The sequence below is a fragment of the Vipera berus genome, assembly GCF_964194415.1.
Source record: "Vipera berus genome assembly, chromosome: 3".
Lineage (NCBI taxonomy): Eukaryota > Metazoa > Chordata > Lepidosauria > Squamata > Viperidae > Vipera > Vipera berus.
In genome coordinates, this window is record NC_138204.1 from 118,313,133 (window position 1) to 118,326,545 (window position 13,413).

The 13,413-nt window shown below is 44.8% G+C and overlaps 1 protein-coding gene across 5 annotated transcripts in view; it reads left to right on the forward strand.

The window, feature by feature from the left end:
* The window catches only part of PDE4DIP (phosphodiesterase 4D interacting protein), a 116,115-nt gene that overhangs the window by 86,540 nt on the left and 16,162 nt on the right, over positions 1-13,413 (forward strand). For all 5 annotated transcript variants that reach the window (XM_081323242.1, XM_081323243.1, XM_081323241.1 and 2 more), the window contains 8 exons: positions 62-416; positions 5,339-5,492; positions 6,894-7,010; positions 7,300-7,774; positions 8,277-8,512; positions 9,808-9,856; positions 10,858-11,078; positions 12,745-12,885. In XM_081323242.1, coding sequence (XP_081179368.1) covers positions 62-416; positions 5,339-5,492; positions 6,894-7,010; positions 7,300-7,774; positions 8,277-8,512; positions 9,808-9,856; positions 10,858-11,078; positions 12,745-12,885 — 1,748 coding nt within the window. The remainder of the gene's footprint in view (positions 1-61; positions 417-5,338; positions 5,493-6,893; positions 7,011-7,299; positions 7,775-8,276; positions 8,513-9,807; positions 9,857-10,857; positions 11,079-12,744; positions 12,886-13,413) is intronic.

The window sequence follows — 13,413 nt, forward strand, 5'->3', positions numbered from 1 at the left end:
AACCACCAGGGGAGTGTTAAATAATATTTCATTCTCAATGTCAATCTCTGTGTTTCAACAGGAAGGCCCTGCTTAGTCTTTGTCTCGAGAATGCAGAACTCAAGGAACAAATTGGAGAAGCAAAGTTGTCAGAAGTTTGGGAGAAAGAGGATGAAAAGGAAGATAAAGAGGACTTGAGGAGGGATATCAAGAAACTGCAAGAGAAACTGCACACCTCAGAGATTATGATTGGCCTCCTTAAAGAACAATTGAATCTAAAAAACCACGGATGCAAAGGCACCACCATTCACCATATGACAGCTAGCACAGCTCTGATTAATGAGCAAGAGCAGTGCACTTGCCAAGCTCTCCGTGACCACTCACCATTGTTGCACTGCCCACCCAATCAAATTATGGGCAGCCCAGAAGAAACCCAGGTATGATCAGGGTTTAAAGAAACTGATTAAACCAGCACCTGCCACCATTTATTAGTAATGCCTATTCACCTGTGGATCATACTGCCCTTTGGTCATGTATATTAGAAAAGTCTAAGCTTGGTCCTCTGTGAATTAGGTTCTAGCTGCTACTCACAGGCCAAAGCTGGGATTGCTGCTATCTTCTATCATAGAGAATTAAATTATGGTGGTGTGAGAAATCTCAAATAGTCGGTGAAAACTAATCATGCTCAATAGCCAGGAAATATGGTTGATTGTTCATTTCATTTCATTTATTGGATTTCTATACCGCCCTTCTCCCTAGGGACTCAGGGCGGTTCACAGGGCATATATAAATAGGTATACAAAAATTAAAAGAGAATTAAACCATGCCCAATTAAAATACAGCAATAATAAAATAATAAAACCAATTAGAAAACCCATATTCCCCTTCAGGCCAGACCAGCTAACTCGAACAAGTGGGTCTTCAACCCGCGACGGAAGGATCGGAGGTCCGATGCCATCCAGAGCTCAACCGGCAGTTGGTTCCATAGTGCCGGGGCACCCACAGAGAAGGCCCTCCCCCTGGGGGCCGCCAGTCGACATTCCCTGACTGGAGGCACCCTGAGGAGGCCCCCTCTGTGGGCACGCACAGGGCGGAGGGGAGTTGACGCCGGCAGCAGGTGGTCCTCGAGGTATCTCGGACCCATGCCATGTAAGGACTTAAAGATCATAACCAAGACCTTGAACCTCACCCGGAAGACAACTGGTAACCAATGCAGCTCGCGGAGCAAAGGTGTAACATGGGAGTACCGGGAAACTCCCAAGACAACTCTCGCGGCCGCATTCTGTACCAGTTGGAGCCTCCGAGTGGTCTTCAAGGGAAGCCCCATGTAGAGAGCATTACAGTAGTCTAGGCGAGAGGTCACGAGCGCATGAGTGACCGTACACAGGGCATCCCGGTCCAGATAGGGCCGCAACTGGCGCACCAGGCGAACCTGGGCGAAAGCCCCCCTAGTCACGGCTACTATATGGTCTTCCAGGGTAAGTCGTGAATCTAGGAGGACTCCCAAGTTGCGAGCCCTATCCACGGGGGGTAAGAGCTCACCCCCCATAGAAAGTGATGGAACATTTTGAATGTCCCGGGATGCCGGAATGTACAGCCACTCAGTCTTGTCAGGGTTGAGTTGAAGTCTGTTCCTCCCCATCCAGACCCGTACCGCCTCCAGGCAATGGGACATCACAGCGAGGGCATCACTGGGGTGGTTTGGGGTCAAAATGAAAAGTTGTGTATCATCAGCATATTGATGATACCCAACTCCAAAACCACGAATGATCTCACCCAGCGGTTTCATGTAGATGTTGAACAGGAGAGGCGAGAGAACCGACCCCTGAGGAACTCCACAAACGAGAGACCTAGGGGCCGATCTCTGCCCCCCTGCCAACACCGACTGCGAGCGTCCCAGGAGATAGGAGGAGAACCACTGAAGAACTGTGCCTCCCACTCCCAATCCCCTGAGACGCCGCAGCAAGATACCATGGTCGATGGTATCGAAAGCCGCCGAGAGGTCTAATAGGACTAGGACAGAGGAATATCCCCTATCCCGAGCCCTCCAGAGATCATTCACCAGAGCGACCAATGCCGTCTCCGTGCTGTACCCGGGCCTGAAACCCGATTGGTAGGGGTCCAAATAATCCGCTTCATCCAGGACCAGAGGGAGCTGATGCGCCACCACACTCTCAACAACCTTCGCAAGAAAGCGAAGGTTGGAGACTGGACGAAAGTTGTTCAATACAGCTGGGTCCAAGGCAGGCTTCTTGAGGAGAGGTCTCACCACCGCCTCCTTCAAGACGGTAGGGAAATAACCCTCACTCAAAGAAGCAGATATGACCGCCTGGAGCCAGCCTCGTGTCCTCTCCCTAGCTGCATAAACCAGCCAGGAAGGGCACGGGTCCAATAAACATGTGGTGGAGCTCAGCCTCCCCATAATCCTGTCCACTTCATCAGGGGTCACAGAATCAAACTCCTCCCAGATAACATTGACAAGACCACCCGTGTCCTGATCGCCAGACTCTGCCCAGCTGGAGTCCAAACCGGTCCGAATCCGAGCGATTTTATCCGACAGATGTTGACTAAATTCCTCGGCACGACCCTGCAAGGGATCCTCCCTCACTTCCTGATTAAGAAGTGAGCGAGTCACCCTAAACAGGGCGGCCGGGCGATTATCTGCGGACGCGATGAGGGTGGAGAAGTAATTACACCTCGCCACCCTCATCGCTGCGAGATAAGACCTAATATGGGTTCTTAACCGCAACCGGTCGGATTCGGATCGGCTAGACCTCCAGCAGCTCTCTAGGCCCCGTTTCCGACGCTTCATCTCCCGGAGCTCCGCGGAGAACCATGGAGCTCGCTGGGATCTGCACCGGGTCAGGGGCCGCAAGGGTACAACCCGGTCAAGTGCCTCAGTGGCTGCCCTTTCCCAGGCTTCCACTAAGGCATCCGCCGAGTTGTGAGCAATGGAGGCAGGTGGGGACCCCAGCGCCGCTTGGAATCTATCAGGATCCATTAAGCGTCTGGGGCGGTACCATCTAATTGGCTCTGTACCCCCACGGCGGGGGGTGGCAAAACGGAAGACCAGCCGCAGGAGGTGATGATCGGTCCATGACAGGGGCATAATAAATGGAGAGCCCCCACCAAGATCATCCAACCACCGTCCAGATAAAAAAATCAGGTCAAGGGTGTGGCCTCCCTCATGAGTTGGTTCAGAAATTACTTGCGTCAGGTCCATGGCCGTCATGGAAGCCATGAACTCCCGAGCTAGCTCAGATGAACCTCCCAGGGATGGTAGATTGAAGTCTCCCAAAACAATAAGTTTGGGAAACTCAACCACCAACCCCGAGAGGATATCGAGCAGCTCGGGCAGGGCTGCCGCTGCGCGACTAGGCGAAATGTACACCAGCAGCAAGCCCAACTGCGCCTCAGAACCAAATCTCACAAAGAGAGACTCACACCCGACTATCTGAGGAACGGTGGTCTCCCGCGGACATAAGGTCTCCCTCATAGTCACCGCCACACCCCCACCCCTACCATGAGCTCGTGGCCGATGTAGCACCCGGAAGCCTGGTGGGCAGAGGTCAACCAAAGGGACCCCACCCTCTGGGCCCAACCAAGTCTCCGTGATGCAAGCCAGGTCCGCGTGCTCACCTTCAACTAAATCCCTAACGAGGGGAGCTTTGTTAACCACGGACCTGGCATTCAGGTACACCAGCCGGAGCTCAGGAGGCTGCACATCCTCGCTCCCGGAACCTCGAGGAAGAGGCAGAGGGTCGGAGCGCCTCACCGCTTGCAAATAGCGGAGACGGCCCTCCCGGTAACGATACGGCCCTCTGTCTATCCACCTGCTGCCATTCCCCGTCGTGGGAATCGGTAATCCCACGACCCGCTCATGAGCCCCGGAGACAACCATACCCCGTTCTCCCCCCGAGCGGTCGGACCCAAGTCTGGCCTGAGCCATGGTTGATTGGCCACCCCCCATAGCCAGACAACCCCTATCTCCCACCCCTCTCCCTAACCCCATAAAAAATTTCGATAAAAAAGTAATCAGAGGCCTTCTATTAAATTTGTGTTGACGGCCCCTGCCCCTGCCCAGCCATCTCTCAGGGTCCCAAAACTCGGGCCCGTCATCGAGGTTAGGAGTGTTTAAGGAGGCGGGTCGCACCCAGGAGAGGGGGGCACCCCTGAGGGCGTACAAGTCCGTGCTGGTGTATTGTCGCATGAGTCTAGCAAGTCCAGGATAGGCATCCCATTAGTTATTAGTTATTGTTGGAAAGGGGATTTGAGTAGTGAACAAAACCCTTGCTCATTTACCAAGTTCTACTTGTAAACAAACTAGTGCAAATTAAATGTAATATTCTTTTTATAAAAAATTAAAATAGCCGTGGCTGTTGCTTACTTTAGCCATGCCTGTTCTGCCCTCCTGAGAGAATATTTATTTTCTCATATTTAAGACCCCCTTCTCCCTGGCAAAGCGAATCTGTACAGTAAAATAATAAAAAGGATTTAAAAAATATATAATTTAAAAGATGTAAGAGATGTTAAGAATCTCATAAGGTGGGAGAAAGGGCTATCAGGGCACCAACCAACCCCTCAGTTGCCATCTCAATTACACGCCCCAAACAAGGGCAAAGAGCCATGTTTCTATGGCTTTCCAGAAGGCTGAAAGAATGGGACCCACCTCACCTCTGGAGAAAGCATGTTCCACCAGGCAGAGGCAATGGCAGAAAAGGCTCCATTCCTAGATTCTGCCAGTCAAAATTCTTTGGCTGATGGGGGTCTGCAAAATACTATCCCTGCCTGACCAAGTGTACAGCATACATTATCCATCTGTCAGGCTGGTCCTGACTCAGATGTTTAGGAAAAAAAGATCCTCCACTCCATTTCTTGAAGTGAAAGGTTCTTTTACAAAAGTCAGGCATACAGAAAAAAGCAAAGCTGGATCTCAGTATTCCCACACAAAAGTTGCAATTTTCCCTTTCCACCTGGGCCTCTTGACCAGTCCATTAGTGTCCAATAGTATCTGTTTTTGATGTTTTGGGAACGGCTTTGAAGGTTGGTGCTTCTCTGATGTTGTTTCACATACCATTTTCAGGCTTCGTCCTTGATCAGCTTGTCTAGTCCAGATCGAAACCTCTGTTTCCTGTCACTCTGTCATCTCCCTCCCCTTTCCCTGCTCAATCCCATGCCTTACATCCCCAATTGTCTCCCCCCCCCTGCTTGCATTTTATGGTTGAATGCCAGTGAAGCGAAAGATGCTGAAGATGGCAGGCCTGAACCATATATCTTCTAGGCCAAGTAATGCAAAGCCCACCCACATCTATCAGGCCATTTCTTCGGATGGTTGAAGCATTCATGTTTCTTCTTGCAGGCTGAAGAAGGCAGAGTATCAAGTGGTTTTGTCCAGAAGTCCAAACAAACCCAATGCAGGCAACAGTGTCACAAATTACAAGACAGACTCTTGGTGTCAGAAGCCATCATCCAGGCACAGATAGCCCAGCTCAAACAATTAAAAGCCCTACTCAGTGAGTAAAATTACCACCCAAAGTGATAAGCTGAATAGTTCTTCAATATTTTAATTACTTGGATGAAAATATGAAGGGATTGCTTATCAAATATACAGTATGCATAGATGACATAAAATTAGGCTAAATAGTTAATACCAAATGTTTTGAGAAATGGGCAAAAAATAACAGAATGACATTTAACAGAGATAAATTACAAAGTATTTGTACTGTTTGCTGGTTTGGGGGGAGGGGTGTTGTTTAGTATTAATATTTTAATTTTATTGTTGTTTTAGCTGCTTAGTCCCTCCTTAAACCAAAGGAATGTATTCTTGAGTTCCAAAGAGGGAGCCCATAACAAAGCTTTCTTGCCAGCTTCACATCCAGATTATTCTGGATCAAAGCTGTTGTACTTTAATTAATCTCTTGATAAGACCTCTATGGTCTAAATACGCAGATTTCCTTAACATTAACAGATCTCTCCAGATAGTTTGAACTCGTAGAAAACACCTTTTATATAGAAATACCTTTATTGCATGTAGAATGGAATACAATAGGTGGTTGCATTCAGATGGTATTCATATAGCATTTCCAAGATATTCCCAAGATGTTCCCAAGGTTAGAAAATGGTGATATTCCCAAGATCTGCATATTGAGTTTGCTTGGTATCACATGTTTTGCTGGTAATGAGATTCTCTAGGGACAAATGGCAAGGCTGTACATGGAAATTGTGTTAATATTCTATTGTGGTTGATAGCTTTAATGAATGAGATATTTTCCTGTTTCGGAGTTGACAAAACATGATATTTCAGCTAGGGATGTCCAAAATTTATTTAAAAAAATTATATAATTAGATTCAATCCAAGTCTTAAAAAATATACTACTTTCATTTTAAACACAATATGCAATGTGGCCAAATAATTTCTAAACTTCAAAAAGTCCAGTGCTTGCACAGCAATAGGGGGATGTTTCAAGAGATCTTTCCTCCTTCCTGTAGAATTTTCTGGAATGGCAATTGTTTACATAACAGTGGGTCTTCATAGTAGATTAAACAAAGCTGAAAAACATAAATCAGCCACCTCATACATATAAGCACTTCACATAAAAAGTTGGAGAGGTTTCCAGACCACCTGTGTAGTTTCTTTATTGAACAGGCAGATATCTGTGGTAGCTAGTGGTTCTATCATGAATATCTTTTTGGATAATCTCACTAAATTTGCTATCATGGTAATTTTTTTAATGTACCTAATCATAAGTATGTGCACATGGAGTCTTCCAAACCTCATTTAACAATTCCTGTCTTTTGCTGGACTTTCCTACTAAGATTTAAACCAAACTAATAGTGTGCATGCAATATCTTGTGAGCATCTGGATTTCTGGCAGAAGAGCAACGGAAAATAACTGAAGCATATATTGTGACAGGTGAACCTACGGTACAGCAGGATAACAAGAAGATGCAGGTGGAAATTCAAGACCTGGGCTATGAAACCTGTGGGAGAAGTGAAAATGAGGCTGACAGGGAGGAGGCTACAAGCCCTGGTAATGTAAGATGTTCCTCTGGTTGCCATCCTTAATGTTTTCAATTGTTTGACTTATAAAGGACTCCTAAACAATCTTAAGCAAAGAGTTCTTAATATAAGAAGGTACAGAAAACATATTTCAAAGTTCCATTTTGGTCATCATTGTACATGCAAATTGTAGATATTTACAAACAAAAGAGATACAGAAAATTGGAATTTGCTGTGATTCAAACTCAATTAGCCTGGAAGCCTCGATTATTTGTTTAGTCCTAATTCTTAGTCTTTTGTTGTTGTTTTGTTTTACTCAGAATGCAGAGATCATGATGAGCAACTAAACTTTTGGAAGAAATCACTGGAGCCCCCTCTAAAGAAACTGGCAAAACAGGAAGCATTCCTGGGTGTCAGCCAATGTGATGATGCTCCAGTTCTCCGCCAGCATATTCAGGCCCTCCAGATGCAATTGCAAAGCTTCCACGAAGTTATTCAGAACTTACAAAGTTGTGTGCACTCTGTATCCACTACCAGCGACTATGGTTCTATGGGAGATCAGCCACTCCAATTGAAGCAAGGCTACACTCTGGGCAATTCACCTTCCCACAGTATGATTGATGAAGATGAAGGCTGGCAATCTGACAGCTTTGGAACTTTCTGCCCACCAAGTCTCCAGCCCAACAAAGATTTGGCCAGACTTATACAGAGAGTGTCCCTGTTGGAAGCTCATCTGAATGAGACTAAGCCAAAGGAATTTTTGCCAGAGGAATTGAAATGTACAGCCTCCTTGGGGTAGGACATTCCAGGGTGCAGGGATAAATATGATCAGCTAAGTCTGACAGAGCATTGGTGAAAGGTTTCTGCAAAATCAGAATGGCCAATAAAGCACCTACATTAAGAGGTTGGCTTTTACATATTCAAGCAGATGGTATGATCAAACTAAACTTCACTGGGCAGTTTAAGTCTCTACTCTAGCTTCCTTTCTTCTGGTAACTCCAAACAATAGTTCCCTGCATGAGAACTACTGCAAGATAAGTACTAGATAAAATTAATATAAAACACTATGCTATGTAATATATGAATCATTTCTGAATTATCCATTCTCCGCTTAAGAATTTGTAAACTCACTCCAGAATGAGAAAGTGAATTCAGCCCTCTATGATGAATGTATGAGATACTTCAGGTATGGATGTCCTTCTGGTGAATGGGACAAAGTGTACAGAAAAATCCTTGTTTCTTACTTGTCCTGAAGTTGGATCATTTAATAACTTTGGTTTGCTCTCTTTTCCCCAAGGAAATATGACTCGTTAGTCCAAACTCAGGCTCGGGAGCTCTCCCATCTGCGCCAGCTGCTGCGAGAGGGACAAGGGGTGTCTCATATGCTAAACAAATTCTTCAAGGACACCATCAAATCCTTTGAAGAGCTTCTACGAGGCACTGACATTGACTACTACTTGGGTCAGAGCTTCCGTGAGCAACTTGCAGAAGGGAACCAACTGGCAGACCGATTGGCCAGAAAACTGAACCAGGGTGAGTTCAATAGGCACAGACAAAGTTTAAATCAGCTTTATTTTTGGGTTTTTGAAATACATTTCCCATAGATTTTTTCATCAGTACTTCTGCACTATAACATAAAGAGTACAGTTCCAAAAAGATGTACATCTTGTACATCTTGAAAAGTTGTCCACATCCTAGTTTGGTGACCTCTGTCTTATGGAGGGATTTACTGAAAAACAGTATTTTTATAATGCTACAGAAAGAAATTTAATGTCAGTGACAGATACCTCAGTAGAGATATTGAAAGATATATGGGGAACTTATTTCGCATTAGAGTTTAGGGCCTGATTAAACTCCATAAAACAAGGGTAGGAATTTCTGGCCTCAGCCCGGGATGTCAACTAAATGAGTGAGGGATGCTGACTATTTGAAGATGACGATACTTCATAACTATGAAACATGGAATTAAAACTAATGTTCTCTCTCTCTCACACACACACACACACATACACACACACTCAGATACAAGGACATACACACACACACACCCCTCAATAATAGAGCAAAGTGGGAAATCCCATAAACACAAACACAACCTAACAATCTGGGAGTTACTTATCCACTTTTTCATTAGGTTAAGCCTAACAAAAGTATGTCCAAAGCAGCTAATGGAACCATAGGTCAAAGCAGGCTTACAATTAGGCTTTATAAGGTCGTAGTATGTCCAACATGAAAGGGACGTGGTGGCTCAGTAGGTTAGGACGCTGAGCTTGTCGATCAGAAGGTCGGCAGTTTGGCAGGTCGAATCCCGAGTGCCGCGTAACAGAGTGAGTGCCTGTTACTCGTCCCAGCTTCTGCCAACCTAGCAGTTCAAAAGCACGTAAAAATGCAAGTAGAAAAATAGGGAGCACTACGGTGGGAAGGTAACAGTGTTCTGTGCACCTCTGGCATCTAGTCATGCCGGCCACATGACCACGGAGACGTCCTCGGACAAGCGCTGGCTCTTCGGCTTTGAAACGGAGATGAGCACCGGCCCCTAGAGTCGGAAACGACTAGCACGCATGTCCAACCTTTATGTCCAACATAGATTATGGAGAAAACTATAGAATCATGGGCACACTATATGAGAAACTTAAAAATTAACAAGGAAGCTAGTTGGAAACATTGGAATGGAATCTTTTTTATTCTGTAAGCTCCATGTTTCTCTGTTTTTAATTTTGCACTAAAAGAAGCATATGGGGAGGCTAAATTGCATACCAAGTGATCAATAAGGTCCCGTGATGGAGAAGCTGTACAATCACTAACTTTTTAAAAAATTCTGTTTTTAGGAAATGATCTAAACATGGAGGACAAAACAGATCATGAATTGCTTATGAGGTAATTATTATGGATTGCTAAATGCGGGCTTATTTTGGAATTATCCAAATTACCTTCATTCATTTTTCTGTGTAGTTTGTATGAAGTCCATGAAGCTATATAGTTTGCCACTCGATAAGTATTCATTTGTATTTACTTATTTATTATCCTTTTGGCCAAGTTGTTTGCCTCAAGAAAAACTCCCTTTTCAAATTATCAAGTAACAGTTATCTTTCTTCATTAAATACAGGGCACCTCAATTTATTGAATTCCTTGTGCTGGAATCTATTCCATACCAGTATAAAATCCTTTATAGCAAAAACAACAACAACAACAACAACAACAACAACAACAACAACAACAATAATAATAATAATAATAATAATAATAATAATAATAATAATAATAATAATAACTGAGCCTTGGTGGAGCAGTGGGCTAATGCCTCCTTAAGTAACACCAGCTGCCTGCAATTAGTGCAGGTTCGAGTCCCACCAGGCTCAAGGTTGACTCAGCCTTCCATCCTTCCGAGGTAGGTAAAATGAGGACCCAGACTGTTGGGGGCAATAAGCTGACTTTGTAAAAATGCCGCTTGGGGGGGGGCGAAAGCCCTAATAAGCAGGCATATACATAGAATGAAGGCTATTGCTAAGCACATTGATTTGTGCTTCTTAGATTGTAAGCCGCCCTGAGTCTTTGGAGAAGGGCGGGATATAAATGGGATTTTTTTAAAAAAAATAACAATAATAATAATCCTACATACACCATCACATTTGCCTATCCCATGTCCTTGGGAAGAATTTGATAGGTGCACAAAAATGCCAAAAACAGTCTGAATATCTTGCTGACTGTGCAGTGAACCCTAATATTCTTCATGGGATTATTTAGCTCACTTACAGATTGTGAGAGTTGATCAAAAATCACAGAATCAGAGGGGGGGAGAGACGGAGTACATATCCTAAAACTGAAAAAGTGGGCTGTATCAATATCTTTGGTAATCTTCAAGGTTTGCCTTTCCTCAGGATAAACAAGGAGCTCCAGAAAGAACAATCCATCAAAATTCTCCAAGCAAAACTGCCAGGGCGCTCAGTGACCCCTTCCAGTAGCCATATTACCTCTGAGTCACCCTGCTCCCATAGCAACATCTCCTTCCTCTCTGATGGCCCAGAGGTCTGCTCTGATGTGGATGCCTTTAGTGAAAATAATATAAGTGAAGGCCAAGTCTACAATGTTCTAAACAAAGGTATGAACTTAAGATCTGGGGGTATATAATCTGGTTTGGCACGTAAGAGAAACTGTAACCGTTGCTGAGGGTTTTCAATAAAAGATTTGCCCAGAATAGTATAAAGACTCCTGCCTTGCGCAGGGGGTTGGACTAGAAGACCTCCAAGATTTCTCCCAGCCCTATGATTCTCATAAGCAGTAATTCTTTCTATGTCATTTACTTGATAAACCAGAAGAAATCTAATTACTTATTACTATTTCCTTATCGACTTATCTTTGACTAGTAAAAGGACAACTTGCTGCAGTAAGCTTGCCATGGCCAGCTTGCCACCACCAGCTCGCCTCTGCCAATTCATTCCCACCAAGTTGCCACAATATAACGCCACAGGGACAACTCGCCACAGGTGGCTGGAGGAAGAGCTGGGCAGGTGGATGGGCAAGCAGGTGGGCAGAGCACATAACACAGTGGCTGGGGATTTTGCATTTTCAAACCCCTTGGTGCCAGTGCCGCTGCGGTAGGCTCTGAGTGGAAGATGCTGGGGATAGCAGTGGCAGTCGGGGCAGGTGGCCAGGAGGTGGCAGCAGCTGAATCTTCCCATTTTCCCATTTCCTGCTGCTGCCACATTGGACTGGGACCTGCCACTCAGAGCTACTGCTGATGCTGCTACCATACTGGCCTTGGAGCAATGGCAGTGGCAGTGGTTCTGAGCCTGCCACGGCAGCAGACGCTTCAACCCCAGTGAGGCAGTGGTGGGGAGTGTAAAAATGGGAAGCCCCCCGGCTGCCACCTTCTCTTCACTGCCCATACCAACACACTCAGCTCTGCCCACTAGCTTACTCATCTGCCCACCTGGCTCTCCCTTCAGCTGCTTGCAATGAGTTTGCTCTGTGAAGTTCTCCTGCAGTGATTTGGAAGCAGCCAGTTGTCAGTGGTGAGTTGGTGGCTTTGAACTGGCAGTGGTGAATGGGTCGTAGTGAATGGTCCCTTTCCATATGTGGAGTTCCAAAATCTGATATTGTTTTGTAATCTTATCAGTGGCATCACTTCTGTTTTTATAATACTGGACAAGATTTTCTTAGAATCAAGGGCAACCCTCTGTAACCTTCTTAACAAGTAGGGCCTCATGTTAAGTCTTATGTATTCTGTTAAGTTACTGTACTTCTCAGCTGTCTCCTTAATGTTCTGCAGTGTGGATGTACATGGTCAACACTGCATGTATGGTAAGAAGGAAGCATATTCATGATTTCTGAAGATTCTCTCTGAATCAGGGTGGTGTGATGGCTCAGGGGTTAAGCATCTTGAGTTTCTCATCTGGAAAGCTGACAGTTCAGGTTCAAGACCCAAGCATCGCATGACAGGTTGAGGGCCTGTCTTTGACTAGCTCCTGCCCACCTAGGAGTCCAAAAGCATGCAAATGCGAGTAAGAGGAAATAGTGCTCTGGATGGCCATATGATTACAGGAACATCTTTGGATGGTACTGGCTTGTGGCTTCAAAACAGAGATGAGTGCCACCTCTTATACTCAGCAATGACTAGCAGAGTAAAATCTACAGGGACTTCTTTCCTTTCCTTCTTTGACAAAAGAACCCTGTATCTCTGGTTCAGAAGCCTGGTGCTTCTCACTAGTTGTGTTATTCTCTGTACGGAAATTTAATGAATATTCCCTTTTCTGTGGTTCAAACAGATCTTAGCAGTCAATCTGGCAAAGTTTATGGTCAGCCAACTTGCCCAGCTGCTACAGCTACATCCCACACTGTTCCAACAGAATGCGCCTCAAGAAACTGCTCCCTACATTCCTTGCAGTTTACCAGCCAGGCTTCAAGAGGTATGGACTACACACTAAACAGTATGAACCTGAATTGATCATCAATCTTTTTTTTTTAAAAAAATCTTTCAATGTAGCTTTATGGGAAATAAATAGCAGGAAGAGTAAAACATAGGAAAGAGTGATGAGGGGGAGGGGAGGAGGGAAGCATGGAAAGGAAGGGGGAGAAGTGAGGAGAAGAGGAGAGGAAAATAAAGTAAAATAAAGTGGAATAAATAAAGAATAATACCTTCCTTAAAACATACTTTAAACTACTGTATTCCAAATGCAGGTGTAATACAGTAGAAGTTCAAAACTTCCAAGGTCAATATGAATAGCAATGGGGATAGCGGACATCCTTGTCTTGTGCTTTTCTTTATATTAAACCTCTATCTAATCCCCATTTACAATTACTTTTGCTGATTTTTATGATATATTCTTAATTACATTCATAAACTTTTCTCCAAAATCCATGCAGTTCATTGTGTCATAAATTGCCCGCTTACATTATCTAAGGCTTTTTGAGCATCTAAAAAAAATAGTGTCATT